The 15,916-nt window shown below is 29.0% G+C and overlaps 1 protein-coding gene and 1 long non-coding RNA gene across 3 annotated transcripts; one reads left to right on the forward strand and one right to left on the reverse strand.

Annotated features, from left to right (window-relative positions):
* Positions 1 to 4,505: 4,505 nt before the first annotated feature.
* LOC103490353 (uncharacterized) lies at positions 4,506 to 6,514 on the forward strand. Its single transcript, XR_007824158.1, has 2 exons — positions 4,506 to 5,204; positions 5,321 to 6,514. It is a non-coding gene; the product is annotated as an uncharacterized LOC103490353 (long non-coding RNA).
* Positions 6,515 to 8,498: 1,984 nt separating this feature from the next.
* Positions 8,499 to 10,046, reverse strand: LOC103490354 (B-box zinc finger protein 20-like). 2 transcript variants are annotated; one of them, XM_008449843.3, is made up of 3 exons: positions 9,516 to 10,046; positions 8,868 to 9,373; positions 8,499 to 8,747 (listed from the first exon to the last, which is right to left on the reverse strand). In XM_008449843.3, exons 1-2 carry the CDS (start codon positions 9,699 to 9,701, stop codon positions 8,870 to 8,872), a joined length of 690 nt encoding a protein of 229 aa, XP_008448065.1. In that variant the 5' UTR covers positions 9,702 to 10,046; the 3' UTR covers positions 8,499 to 8,747; positions 8,868 to 8,869. The 2 variants fall into 2 exon arrangements, with proteins under 2 accessions (XP_008448065.1, XP_008448066.1); XM_008449844.3 differs by having other exon boundaries at positions 8,902 to 9,373; positions 9,516 to 9,999.
* Between the last annotated feature and the right edge of the window lie 5,870 nt (positions 10,047 to 15,916).

Here is a 15,916-nt window from a genome sequence, read left to right on the forward strand (position 1 = left end):
TTTAAGGAATGAACAATATAGGGTTGCAGTTTGCAGGGATATTGTTAGGGAATTTCTTGGTTACTTTGAAAGAAGCTTTTAATGCCAAACTTAATGTTTGGCTTTGTCCTTTGTGGAAAAAAAAAATAAAAAACACTAGGGTGCAAATGGGATTTTTGGTTTGGTTGAGTTGAGTTGATAGACTTTTTAATCAATTTAATTATTTGAATCGATAGGTTTTTCAATCGAAATAATTCTTATTTAAAAATGAGCTTAACACAACTTAACCATATAGTGTTAGACTAGTTGTATTATTCAAATCATTTAGTTTAATTTTTGTTATAAAAATAGTAAAGGTTAATACAGGAAAATTTGGACTTTTAATGAAAAATTTTCTAATCAAAGTACTAAAAAGAGCTAAAAATCTAAAATGTTTGAATAAAATAGAACTAAAATAAAAATACATTATTTTCAAATATAATAAATGAATTAGAATATTTACGCTATATAGCAAAACGTCACAACATATTTACGATGAATCGTGATAGACCAAGAAAAACTATTATATGTGTTTTTTTGTATTGTGATAGATACAAATACGTAAATAGTATTATTTTATTCATGGTTTATGTTGAATCCTATAAATTTTCATTTATTATAGTTTTGGTTGGTTTAAGTTAATCACCTATACCGGCCAAATCTAAAATAACACGAACTAACCAAATCTAAAATATTTTCATTTATTTGAACACAGCCCGAAGCAAATAAAATGCATAGATTGGATTGAGTCGATTCTTTTTTGTTATAGTTTTTTTAACACCCCTTATGTTTCAAGAAAGAACGGTGGATTTATCTTTTCGTTCTAAACTGTAGTTTATGTATGAATTTTTCCTATATAAATGAAGTGTCTTGAAAGGAAATAAATATAGTCTAGAATAGGGATGCACATGATAGATCGAAAAGATCCGGTCGATCGACTAAAATTGACTGAACCAAAGGTAGTTGGTCGGAGGTAAGAAAAGGTGTGGTTGTGTCAATTTGATGTTGGTTGAAGATAAAATGAGGTTCCAATGCGTCAATTTAAAAATATTCGAAACTGAGGTTTTTTAAAAACTTCAAAAACTTAGCTCCAATTTAAATATTTACCAAACAAATAGATGCCAACGCCCAAATGTAGGAGAGAAAATATAAAAGAAGTAAAAAAGTCAATGCTGAATGGGATGGGGAATCTGACACCAATGGTCTTTTACCAAAGTGAAATCTTCAGGTAATTATTTATTTCATTCTATCCATAACTTAGAAATCTATATATTGCAAGTACTACACTTTCTTTTGTTTTTTCTTCTTATTTTTACCTTTTTGCAAGTACTACTTCCTTCATTTTTGCTCTCATTTGATGCCCACATTTATTCTATTTGGATTTCAACCTTTATTTTTTAAAAAATTTAATTTGTAACATGGTGTTGATGTTTGCACATTTGATAATAAACTTTACACGTCAAACACATATTTTCTAATTCCAACGTATTAACTTTAGATTTTACAACTGAATCTAATTTTCTAAACACCCTTTAATTGTTTTTATCTATGTTGACTATGGTTGGTAGATTAATGACAATGTTAAAAAACAATACTTGAGTGTATCATTAACATTATTTTGATACTCATTCATCTAAAAAACTAATGTATGACCATTTTGTTTGTTTAGAAGGAATTCATTGGAGGGCCATTTTGTTTCTCTATGTGTGAAATTAATAGGTTGGTGTTAGTAAATTTGTCTTTGAGGTGTAGGGGAGTTATAAGACAAAAATTACTTTGGTAAATGCAAAAAATAGAGAAAACGAAAAGGATAAAGTTATTAGATAAATATAAAAAATAGAAGATAAATTTATTTGATAAATATAAAAATTAAAGTGAAAATACGAAATTATCCAATAAATGTAAAAAGCTTCGATAGGCTTTGCTATATAGAATTTGAGTTGTTTATCAAAATAATCTTAGTTAGATGGTAACCGAGTTCATTTAAGAGTTTTTCGTTTTGGAAATGTGGGTGGGAATATTAAGTTCGAAAGGGTACAATGATTGTGTTTGGTTGGTAATGAAATTCTGAGCAATCATTAAAAATTTGGTCCAATCTATTTTCTCAATAAACCCCAATGGTAAATATTTATGGTAACACAATTGGTTCAACTACCCCTTCTTCCTTTAAGGGAAAGAAAACAATAATTTCCAAAGTTCAAATAAGTGAAATTAATTTCACTTTAAACTGAAAATAGGAAATTGTTTTTGTAAATTGTAACAGCTTCCAAAGTAAGGGGACGTTTGGGGCGTGGAGTGAGTTATTATAATTTGTAGGTTATTATACTCTGTGGGTTATTATAATCTGTATTTGAGGTACAGATTATTATAGTCTGAGTTATTATAATCTGTGTTTGAGGTGTAAATAATTATAGTATGAGAATATCAAAAGTATTGTTTTTCATTTTTTTTTGCAGTACACATTTTATTTCAAAATTATTTTATTCAATCTCGATAATTATGTAGTTCATTAAATAATTTTAACTATAATCTCTATAATGTAATTTTCTCATTCGTTAATTATGTAATGTTCAACATAATTAATTGTAGACAATAGAAATTACATATTTAGTAAACATCACAAAAATGACATAAATTAAGAGTGTTCTTAGTGCATACATTTCACAACACGTTAGTAGTTTAGAACAAATGACAAAATAATTTCAAACGATCATAGTAATTAGAAGAGTATTAAGGCAACAAAGTTTATGGGCTAAATCCATTGATATATAGAAAGAATTAACAAAGCAAGATTGCCTTTTGAAAAAACGAACATATGAAGTTGAGTCTTTTCTTTTTTATTTTTTTCTTTTCTCTTTCAAATAACTTTTAAATCGGGTTGACTTATACAAGTTTAGGGAATGATGTAAGTTTAAACAAATGGTTATTAAAAATGAATGACCGATATGAAATATAACCAAACAGAGAAGTTTCTAGTCAATTCTATTTACCTAAAATATTGCATCCAACAAAAAATTTGCTTTTAGGATAAAGTTTAATTATTAATTCTTCATTTTCATTATTTAATTACTAGTGTTTTTTTTCCGTTAATTTGTGTTTTTTTTTCAAAAATGATTTTTAAAGCAAGTTATAAGTTTGTTAATTTTGTAAAAAAGATTAAAAAAATTATATAATTTTTTTGCATGATTTTAACCACTACATACCGGCATTTTTTTCTAAATGCATTTGCCATACTATCATTGATTCTTTATTTTTCTTAAGTATGATACAAATTTATTCTTTTTATAATAAAATTTTATTATTTTTTTTTCTCTTTTATCATGCTATCATTCTTTTGATAACACAAATTGTCTTAAAAAAATGCATTATGATGCATCAAGGATTTCCACGATCTAAATCATATAATACCCAAAAAAATTTAATAATTGTTTTAATTTAGGATAATTAAACTTAAAATTACTTAGGGGGCGTTTGGCCCTCAAACTATGAAGGAGGGAGTGGGCTATTTTAGCCCACTCTATGTTTGTTCCTAGGGTTATTATAACCCGAAAATTAGGATTATGATTATTATACTCATTCTTTTATTTCTCTTTTGCCACTATTCCCCACTCCTCCATTTTCTTCTCTCACACTATTTCTCACTCTCCCATTTCTCCTTTTATCACTATCCCTCACTCCTCCAATGGTTATTATATATTTCACAAATTTTAATTACGCCACAAAAAGATTCATCTAATTAATGAATTTTGTTAGAAAAAATCTACTTTGCAACAATAACCTAGGAATATGGCCTGTTAGAAAAAATAAATTACGAAAAATATATTTGCAAAAATAACGTAGAAAAAATTACTTAGGAAAAATTAACTTGGAAAAATATCTTAGAAAAAATTTCCTTTGCAAAAATTTAAAAATTATGTTAAATGGTTAATGCATAAACATAATACAAAAAATCAATTGTGTTAAACTTAAGAAAAATAGTAATTCATAGTTTTATCAATTTATTTCAAGTTTTCAAAAAGAAAAAAACAAATAAGACAATCAACCACTTTTGACAATGTTTGCTATAGAAATAAATAAACATAATAAAATTAAATATTGGTAATTAGGTAGGGTAAAATGAAATTATACATGTAATTTCATTGAATCGAATTTTTCTTTTTGAGCTTTTATTTCTAAATAAATCAAAGGAATAATTTTTAGGAAAAATACGATTCTACTTTTTTTTCATTAAAAATCTATTTCATGAAAAGATTTAGCATAAAACAAAATTTGAATAACCAAATTTGTATAATAAATCTAAAGAAAAAAAACAAATAAATTTATATATAGGAGTATATAGTTATTTGGATTTAAGATTAAAATAATTGTATTATGAAAATAATATTATTATTTGAGATTGATTTTTTTTGAAAGGATAAAGTGATGTGATTGGTGGAAGAGAGTAAGTATTGATTTTATTTTGGAAAAAGTTAAAAAGAAAATAAAATGAAGATTCGATGGGTTTTAATTGAAGAGAGAAATAAAAATAATAGTATTATTACTATTATTATTATTTTTATTTAATAGGGCATAGGGAGTTGTGCACTTCATCCCTTCCAACTGGTGAAACCCTAATTTATGAGAAAACCCTAGTCTTTCAAGGACCCGCTGCCGCCATCTCCGTCGCGTCTCCTCCTTTGCCAGTCGTTGGCCGTAGTTTGAGTCGCTGACAAGATCTACTATCCATCAGCCATTGAGCAGATTTTTCCGTCAATTCGTCAGTCGTGAGTCTTCAGTTGCAAATGCCCGAGCTTCCCTTCACGCGAGCCTTCAACCGTAGATGCCTGAGCCTCCTTCACCCGAGCCATCTTCATCGGCCATCTGTAGCTAAGCTGTTTGTTATTGATTCGTTCGTCGCGAGTCACGCACGCGAAGTTCGAGCATCTCCAACTGCCGAGCCGCATGCGCAAGCTCCAACCTGCGCGTCCCTCACTCGAGCGATCCTTAGCTGCGTTCCTGTAAGCTGTACCCGAGTCGCACGCACACCCTAGCCGAGCGTCAGATTCGAGCCGCCCGCAGTGCCGAGTCGTAGCGCCAGCCGTTCCTGCCTCCTACCCAAGTCGTTTCCTTGCCTTAGACGAGTCAATTCCTCTCTATCAAGCCATGTTGAGCCGCAAGCTTATTTTTTATCCTTTTTCCCTATTTTGGTAAGTTTGATTTTCCCTATTTTGGTAAGCCTTGGTAAGTTTGATTGAGTTTTTGGCAAACCCAACAAATATTAATTTTGGACCCTAATTAATTAATTTTGGATAAAATTGGTTAGAGTTTAGCTGGAATTCGTGAGTCGTGGAACCTTGTCCTATATCAAGGTTGAGTTGGATCCGATTGGGTAAGTTGAATTAATTAGATTTTTGGATCCTAAATTAACTGCAAATTAAGTTATCATCTTAGTATTTGTCCTTACTGTTTAGGATTTTCTTGGGAAGCTTGACTTTGCTATCAGGATTGTATTTCTGTGAATTAAGCTAATCTCCAGGTAAAAGATTCTCCTACTAGACCTTTAAGTTGAAGTATGAGCTTGCATGTAACTTTTCCATTATGCATCTCATAATTTGTTTATGACTTATGATGATTGGTAGTCATGACTAGTCTATGCTTATGATGCCAGTTACTTTTGTCTGAGTTATGTTGGTGATGACTGTTGATGTTATGCATTATTAATCTCATGATTAAGAACGCTATAGTTAATATTCATGTCATGATTATGACGTTATAATATGCTACATGTTATGGATAGGTTATACTGTTAGTTTTATCTATTAGAGTCGTACTCACATGGGTGTCCCTCGGGATCACCATCTTTTTATGATTGTGTAGTTCGATGGAATCACCAGTCCAGTATGAGATGATATGTTATGAGTAACTCGACGAGGTCACTCATAACTCGATTGTCTTGGTGTGTCTTTCGAGATTCACTAAAGACCAGTTTTTTCTAGGCGTTCGTTGTGTTCACCGAAGACCTGTTTTGTCCTAGGTGTTCCTTTGGGTTCACCAAAGACTAGAGATGTTCCTACGGGATCACAGATTGCGCGTGTTTGGGAACGTGCCAATTTAGGGGTGCCGCTTTACAAGACTTTAATAGGAAGTTAATAGTCACCTAGTAGGACTAGCAGTATTTCCTTTACTGAGTATATTTTTATACTCACTCTTTTATGTTTAAATATTTTTTCAGGCAAAGGTAAAGGGAGAGGTAGAGGAAAGCTGACGAATGACAAGAAATGACCGTGACATGCCATAAGGAACATTTTGCTTCCGCCGTTATAATTTTAGTTTGATTTTAATATTTCTTGTACTTTCATCATTACTTTTTAAAATTAGATAGGACCCGAACTAGGATTTTGTTATTTTGGGATCATTTCTATTTATTTATTTAGGATTTTAAATGAGCGTTTGAAGTTTGAATCATGAACATTTGTTTTATTTTACAATTTAATTTAATAAATTTTATTTTCCTTTAGGTAGTAATGACCTCAACTTAGTATAAAGAGTTGGATCGTTACATAAATCATACCTATCAATCAACAAAATACATTAATTGCGAATTTACAACAGTACTTGAATTTAATCTTTAAATATTCCAACTTAGTTACACTCCTCCTGTAATTCAAATATCGATTACTCAAAACACAACTCTCAAACTAGAAATTAAGAAACAAGGAGAAAATAAAGAAAAGAACACGACTTTCTAACTTGATGTTTATTTGGTGTATGAAGTTTTTTTAAAAAATTTTATAAAATATTATTGTAAGGATTAAACTAAAAAGTGATTTGGAATGTCAATTTTAGCTAAATTTGGTTGTGCAGATTAAATTTATTAGAAAATTATTTTAAGGTCATTTTTCAATATAACAAAATATCATAGTCTATCTACCATCAACCGCCATAGATAAAAATAGATTAGTAGATGTGTTTATCTATATTATGGTTGACAAAAATCCCAAGAGTATCGGGTGCCTTGTTGTCAACTCTAATATGTATCATAATATGATACAGATAACAATCTATCTTAATATATTATAAATAGATTATAATATTTTATTATATTTAAAATATTTTTCTTATTCTAATTATTATTATTATTACCCAACTCTCTCTCACAAAATTAAAACACCAACACTCTTTCTTTGTTCCTTTAGACTCAAATTTCATATGAACTCTCACATATTCCTCATTTTTCCTATACTTTTGCTATCCTCTTCTTAATATAGAACTTGAACTTTCTCCCTTTTCACCCTTATGATGCACGATATTTATTTAACATATCAACAAGAGTCTTACATCTAAATGAGAGGTGAATAATTTTTTTTTTTTATTATAGAATAAAAAAAACCATGAAACATATAAAATAAACAATAAATCGTGATTAGTATATAAATCTAATTAACTAATAACATGCAATATTTTTTTTAAAAAGGTAAAACGTTATTTATTGTTGTCTTTAATTTAAAAAATATCTATTGACATAACATTTTATCATTGTCGATGCTGACATTTCAAACTCTGCTTAGAACATCATAACGTCGACCTAAAACTATAGCAAAAATAATATAGCATAGGCACAAAAATATCCAACTAAAGAGTAATAATTTCGAACTTTCAAGGGACAGTCTAGTCTATTATTCTTATTATTATTTAGGGATAACTCAATCCTATAGGGTTCATATATTGAAAGCATAAGATTCAAAATTGATTATTTGAACTATAGATTTGCTCACAGATTAGATTTTCCCTTGTTCTCTTTAGGTATACTATTTTAGTTTCCATCAAATTAAAATTGAAGTTCGTTAAATTTTTGTCTCAAATTTTCAATTTTAGTTCTTAAATTTAGAATTATACCAAAATTAATTAAACAATAACAAATATTTACATAATATATTTTCAAACTTTATAGAAAAAAAATGTCAAATAACAAGAAAGTTTCTTAAAAACAAACAATAAACTAACACTTAAAAGTAGAGTAAACCTTGTGGGTAATTCCTAATCACATCAAGAGAAAAATTGATTTCAACTAAAATCATTTTCAAACAAACAATTAAACATCACAAATTTTAGCTTGTGATCTTTTCTATTTTTGAAAATACTCCTTTGTTAAAAGTATAAAAACTAAAAAAAAAAAAAAAAAAAAAAGTTCAACCAAAATGATATATAGTTGTATTATTAAACAACTAGAAGTGGACGTGAAAATAGTACAATAATAAACATCGGAATTATCAAGAGTTCAGTCCAATTAACCCATAGATACTCCAATTGGATAGTCCGAACATTTTACAAAAAATGTTCAGAACCAAAAGAAGTTAGGTCAGTTGCCAAATCAAAGCAAACCAGCAGTGTGATGTTTTATTCCATTCTCATCCAAACCACTTTTTTCTCTTTTCTTTTCTTTTTAAGAAAAGAGGAAAGGTAATGGCAAAAAAAATATAAAGAGATGAGTGAGCAATGGGTTGAGGTAAAAAATTAATACGCAAATCTCATCAACAACAAACAAAAAAAATGAAAATGAAAAAGTTAGTTTGTGTCTGTTTTTCATCTATTCTTTCATCTTTACAATTGTTCTTGGAGATTTCAACTCTATTCCAACATTTTCTACCTAAAATTTCCCAACTCATCTTCTTCACCTACCTTACTCTTACTGATTCCTCTTCCCCTTCCAGATTTCCATTCCCAAATCCCAAAATTTCTCCATTATTAATCTGTAAAATAACACAAATCAAATCCACCAATAGAGCAAGAATAAGAATAAGAAGAAGAAGAAGAAGAAGAAGAAGAAGAAGAAGAAGAAGAAGAAGAAGAGGAATAAGTTTCAAAATTACTCTTAATACTGAGGCAATGTACTGCAAAGCTTACAGAAACGATTGGCGGCAGCGGCGGCAGCAGCGGCGGCGGAAGGATCTAGAAACTCTTCCACACACCATCCCGGTAATGTCTCCAAATACTCTGATATGCTGCTCGTCGAGAACGAACCGCCGTCGCTTAATGCTTGACCGTCTTGATCGACCAGATGATTGCTTGTGGATGGAGGAGTAGCTTTTTCAGCGGAATGTGAAGTTGATATTTGTTGATCTTTTGCCGCCATTTTAGGTCTTTTGCTGCAAGAAGCGTTGGAGCTTCCAGTTTTAACATCCATGGGGGCATCGATATCACAGCCATTGGAGGATGAAGATGTTTGATACGAAAAACAAGTTGAAGAAAGCTTCACACCTGTTAGAAGAAAGCGATTGTGCTTTTGTGTATGTTCGTTGGTTTCGTGAATCGAAATGTCGCATTCTCTGCAAAGAATTGCCCTATCTTGTTGACAGAATACAAGCGCTCTCCGTTCCTGAAAATAAAAAACACAAACAAATAAATAAAATTAAGTTCTTCTTCTTCTTTTGATGAGATGATCATCACTCTCAAAAAATCAACTCAGATATTCAATTGGTTAGGAAAACGCAGAATTAAGTTAAATTAAAATAAATTACCTGACAGATATCGCAAGGAGGAGAATCCTTTTTGATGGGTTGAAGTAAAGAGAATCTGGAGTGTTTACCAGCGAGCTTATTAGCACGATGAACATGGAGATCACAGGCATGGCAAAGAGCAGCTTCATCAGCATAACAAAAAACAGAGGCCTCGGTTTGATCACAAACATCGCAACGGATCTTCATGAAAAATAAAACTAAAAATAAAAATCTAGAATGGAATGTGAATTATGAGAATTTTGAGAGTTTTTGAGAGAGAGGAGAAGAGGGATTGAAGGAGAGGTGAATTTAAAGCGCTGGGGAGGGGATTGGGAAGATGGAGACAAAGAATTATGGGCTCGTCGCCATTAGTGGACAAGACAACAGCTAAGATTGGAAGCTCTTTTCCTTTTATTGTTATTATTCTGACATTTTAAGAAAAGCTCTAGAAAAATCGACCATTGCCTTCCTTTCTCTCTTCCTTCCTTCCTTCTCCCCCCCTCTCTCTCTCTCTCTCTCTTTTACTCTCTTTAATTAATAAATCTTTTGTTTTAAAAGATATGTAAGTGGTGGGCCCATTCTCACCCAACTTGACCTCCTCTTTATCATTCTATTTATTTCATTTATTTACTCATTATTTAATGCTATCAAACAAAACAAACAAAATACTTTCCCTCCTTTTTATCCAAAAAAAAAAAAAAAAAAAAACCTAAATTATTCAATGAGACTGTCGTAATGTTTTATAATGTATCTTGAATGCAAATTTAGAGAATTTTCTTTTAGAGATAACTTCATACATTCAATCATGTAAAGTTTTAGAAATAACATCAATGATTTGATCCAATAATCACTGAACATGTAAAAATGAAGTAGAAAGATTAATGGAAACTTGTGTTATTACTGGTATATCTATGTTCGTAAATACTAGTAAATTTTACGTTAACGTTACTTAGAACTATTTTATTTTTAAACAGCAAGTTGACGTGACATATCTTTAAAAGATTATTTGACGATTTTTTCAAGAGATTTGTATAAAGACAAATTGGATTTAAGTCTCAAGGTGGGTGGATTTTAAACCCTATGATGGCTACTTGCTAGAATTGACAATTCAATATTACAAAGGTATGAATGTTTTAAATTAGAGGCATATTAAAAATAATGGTGAAAAGAGTTTATGAGTTGAATGTAATTCAACTCAAGGGTTGTTTTGATGCATGTGAGCTAGTGTGGGATAAAAGGACACATTTATTTATGAATGTGATTTGATTAGTCTATAATGCATTGAAAGTTTAGATTTTTTTATTTGATTTTGGATACTAATATATTTAGATAAGCCAAGGAAAAGTAAATGCCAACTAATGGGAGACCAAATCTTAGGCCCTAGCTATTTGAAAATATCTAATAAAATATCTACTAACAATCATGCTTATCCCTAATCAAAAATAGAATTAGGTGATTATCGTTAATCTAAAAATTTGGGACTTTTGTTTTTTAGTTGGGATATTTAGGTTAAGTTCATTTCGAATACTTTTCTTCTTGTTACTACTACTACAAAATATATGGAATGCAGCCTCTAATCTATACTAGGTATCATATTTAATCGATTTAAAATTAACGATCACATTCTTAAAAGGGGTTAAAGATATTTTTTTTGGGTCTTTTTGTCAGGAAAGGTTAGGAGTGCGGGTAAAGATTTAAGCTTTCATGAAAAAGTAGTTATATTAGCATAAATATATTTAAGTTGACTAGTCAATGGTCAATATGAAGTAAAGTTTATTGTGTAGTTTTCAAAAAGCTAAGTTAAAGAAAAGGTTTACATGTGTTAATTAGTTTAAAAGCTTCAAGTTTATCTATGTTTGTTATGTTGAATTGAAAATGATTGGCCAATGACTTTTCTCAATACCCACGAATAGTAAAATGCACTTTTGATCAATAAATTAATTGCAATTGATGATATTACTATGAAACAAATCAAATCACAAAGATGAAATTAATATTATAAAAGTACACACATGTGTATAGTTAATGTTTAAAATACTATTTTGGAAATTTCATACTATTTTCGATTCATTTGTTTTTAATAGACTTCATATTCACTTCTATCTCTTTTCATTTTACGACAATATCGAAATAGACCTGATAAGAGCTAGCTTGGAGGAAATGCCCTCCCGTTTTGGATTTTAAAAAAGCACTGTGGTGGCTCGTCGCTCAAACATGAATGTCAAATAAAAATTATAGAGAACAATTGTAACAAGAAAATATCAACAAACAAGTAAACAGAAATAGACACGTAGAAATTGGTAGTCTAGGTTGACAATAAACAGGTACGTTTGGCAGCGGGGTGCCTAAAAAAGACAATCCATTAATAATAAAGAGTTACGTAGTTTACAACATAGTACTTATATGCAATGCACGACTATTACAATGACTCATGTAGAGCTCATTTCACTCATCACTTAGGGTCTCCATAGATACGAGACTCCCTCTCAAATGTACTTGTGCTCTCTTAAGAGTGAGATACATTCATCTTCCACGTACTTAGGCTCCCCTAAGTTTGGTAATATTCCTCTCGACATTGTCATCTTTCCTTCAAGTAAGCAAACTCATATCTCTTCATTGGTGAATCATAGAATTCCACTGAGATGAAAAACTTTCTTCTCTTATAGCTGAGTCTTAGGCCCCTTAAAGCTAGAATCCCTTTTCAATAAAGCAATGACTTAGGATCCCCTAATACCACGATTATCTTGAACGTGTTTCACTCAATAGATGGAGAATTTGTACAAATGAATATAGTCAGCAAAGAGCAAGAGCACAAAATGATGAACAATTCGATTGCAAAAAAGAGAAAACGTCTTGCTTGAATAAAGAAAAGAAAAAACTTTAAATGATCAACATAATCATCTTTTAATAATCATATCAAAGAAAGGAAACAAAGCTCCATCTTAAAAAGCTCCACGATTAATTATTCCAATTTCAATCTAATAATATATAACTTGTGTTTGCAATTTGATTTACCTGAGAAACAAAAAAAAAAAAAAAAAAAATCTCCAATTTGATAAATAATATATTTTCTTTTTGAGATCTAAATTAACAATGCATATAATCTAAAAACACGTTACTCAATTAAACTCAATTATATATCAATATTAATTATAACAAGTTACATAATGCCAATTTCAATGATTTATTAGACTCTTCAATCGAAATAATATATATATATATTAAATTGGATTATTTCAACTTGACATTTAAGAGATATATATAGAAGTGATCATCGATTAGTTGAAGTTGATGTTGTTAGTCAATGTTCAAACCGACTTCGACATTAATAGTTAAAGGATGGTTGGTCACCCGATTTTTGTCAAGTCTGTCAGTTTAACACTTAGAAAATTTTTTGGAAGTTCTCGATTTAAATTTTTTCGAAACCGACTCTGATCAACCCTCCTCGTTTTTCGACCGACCGACTTCGGTTTGGTTGGTTAGCTCGACTTTTCGGTCCATTATACTCAACCCTAGATATATAAAATGAAGTTAATTCCATATATACACACACGTGTTAGGCTAACTCTTCCTTTACAAATTTTTAATTAATTTTTGTAATTTAAAATTTATCAAAATTTTTCTAATTTTTTAAAAAAGATTAAGTTTAAAATATTTGACATATTTAGCTTTAAATTGCAAATATAGAAATATTTAAAGAAATTTTAATAATATTTTTCTATACTTAATGAATAAATTTTGAGAAATTAAGAGTTTAAATTATATTATAATTAGGGTTTCCTATTCAGGTCCTTAAAAAAGTTTAATGTTTATTATATTAGAAAACTATATAAAAAATGTTATCAATAGAATTTCCAAAAGTGGTCTACGTCAACTTTTCTAAAAATCACTTATATATGTTTTAACAACAGACTCATGCAAATCTTTAATCTTTTAGTTAAAAAGAAAAAATCCCGTAATAAGCCAACTTTATTATCTTTTAAAAGTGGAGCATATTCGAAGTTATTTTTGTCGATGCACTCTCATTTGATGTATATGTAATAATGTAAAACCCTATAACCCTTTTAATTTATATTTACTTTGATTATTGTTCACTACCCTTTAGGAACTAAACTATCACAAATTCTAAAATACATACATTACAATATTATAAATTAATGTTTAAAGAAACTTCATTTAAGCTTAACTAATTGTATTAAGAAAAAAAAGAAAAGTTGTAGAGAATAAAATATGGTTTTTCAAAAAGCACTTTTGGGTGATATTATTGTACAATTTGGATTTTTTTTTTCCTTTGAAAAAGGCTCATTTTGATCTTTTGGGAGTGTGAGCTGGAGGTGGGTAGTGTAACCAAATTATTATTATTATTATTATTATTATTATTATTATTATTATTATTATTATTTATTATTATTATTATTATTATTATTTATTATTATTATTATTATTATTATTATCTATTAATTTTGTGTTTATTATATTTTTGAATTCTAGACTTAAATACAAAGTTGAAAAAAATATATATAAACTTAATTAAAAACTTTATGGATTACATATATGTGCCTATTTAATTTCTAGTTTTTAGGATCTCTATATGAAATATTTTATATTTTAGGAAAATGTACCATATATGCCCCAAATTATAATATAAATCTTTTCTCTACTTCTGAATTATTATTATTAGAAACAAAAGAAAAATCGTAAAAATTAAAACATTTGACAAAATATTATAATTAATTTTATTTACGAGTGGTTTTATTTTATAGGGTATAAATAGTTTGTGAAATTTTTTACTTTTAGAAAAACTAAAAAAAGTTTACTTTATAATATAAATTTTTGGCCGGGCTATTAAGCTTTTGTAAATATATTGATTTCTATTCTACACATTACATTTTGTTTCTCAAATAATTATCGAAAAAAAAAGAAAAAAAAAATAGAAATAGGTATTTGAATTTTATGTATGTAATTTGAAGCAATATAATAATAAAGTAAGTAAATAATAATTGAATGATTAGAATAAAATTATGGAAGTGAGACATGTGTGATGTATTAATGAACAAAATTAGAATTCTAAGATGACATATTAATATGAAACCGATGGGTTGTGTGTCGTGTCAACTATATGCCTCACATGTTGTGTTACTTCTTAGTTACATTATTTTTACATAATCCAAATTCTAATTTGTACCCATCTTTTTTTTTTTCTTTTTTTTTCTTTTTTAATTCAATTGTAGGGCAAAACAAATTGATGTCCACCTTAAATTGAAATTTCATAATTATTTTTTAATTTTCGGAAAATTTCCAATATAATTATCCACTAAATTTTAAAAAATGAAATACTTCTTTAGAACTAATTAATTTAAATAGAAATCAGAGCTTGTAGAAATGAAATTATATATGTGAAGGATTATTGAAGAAAAAAAAAATCAACAAAAAAACTAGATTAAGTGTTGTAGTTTTATGAAAAATGATCAAATTTCAACTAGGCCTATTTTTATAATTCATAAAATCCATTGGAAAATGTATTGATATTTTAAAATTAATAAGCGCATTCATTTTTCTATTCTTTATTAGCGTAAATATTAGACCTTCTTCAGCCTTCTATGTAATAGATATTTTTATTTTTAATATTATTTTGGGTACATCCTTATTTTCTTTTTCTTTTTCTTTCAAATTACAAAAAACTTAGGTTTAGGTTTGGAGTACAGGAGAGTTTTAATTTTATACTTTTAAATTTTTTAATTGAAAAAGTTGACCACTCGAATGTTGGTGGAGAATTTTTTATGTCTTAAAACTCCTAGTTTATAATTTAATTTTAAAATCATATTCTATAAAATGAAGTTGTTATCGAGGAATTCTTAGTGAACTTGAATACTATAATCGTCTTGAATCCAATAAACTAAGGTTTTAAAGCTATCTTGAGTAAACTTAAACTTTATGTATAGACATAAACATGGATCAAGTTCAAGAATATAACCTAAACGGTTTTGTAGTATTTATGAATAAGGTTGGATGCCTTATTCTGAGGACACTATGGATGCATGCAACTTTGTAGTTAGAACGATGCGAGCCTGAATCGTTCATACGTAGAGACATGAAATTGGGGGCATCTTATGTGCCCTATGTAAAGAGTTCACGTAATATTGGAACCATAAAATAATCAATTTTATGTTATAACACCGTTGACTATTTCGATTGGTGATGACCTAGGTAACTTAATCTTAATCCTAAGCTAACAATAAACTTCTGTTCACACGAGATTATTCTTAGATCTGCATAAGTGAAGGCAACTCAACATCGTCAGCCCAATAAGCCTAAGTAAAATCAGGTGAATATAGTTGGAGAAATAGGGTGCAAAACATAATTCACTCCTGCCCATTATAGGGCTAGTAGATAAGTTGTTCCCTGAATTTAAGGACTAAATT

The sequence above is a fragment of the Cucumis melo genome, chromosome 1, assembly GCF_025177605.1.
Source record: "Cucumis melo cultivar AY chromosome 1, USDA_Cmelo_AY_1.0, whole genome shotgun sequence".
In the NCBI taxonomy this organism is placed as follows: domain Eukaryota; kingdom Viridiplantae; phylum Streptophyta; class Magnoliopsida; order Cucurbitales; family Cucurbitaceae; genus Cucumis; species Cucumis melo.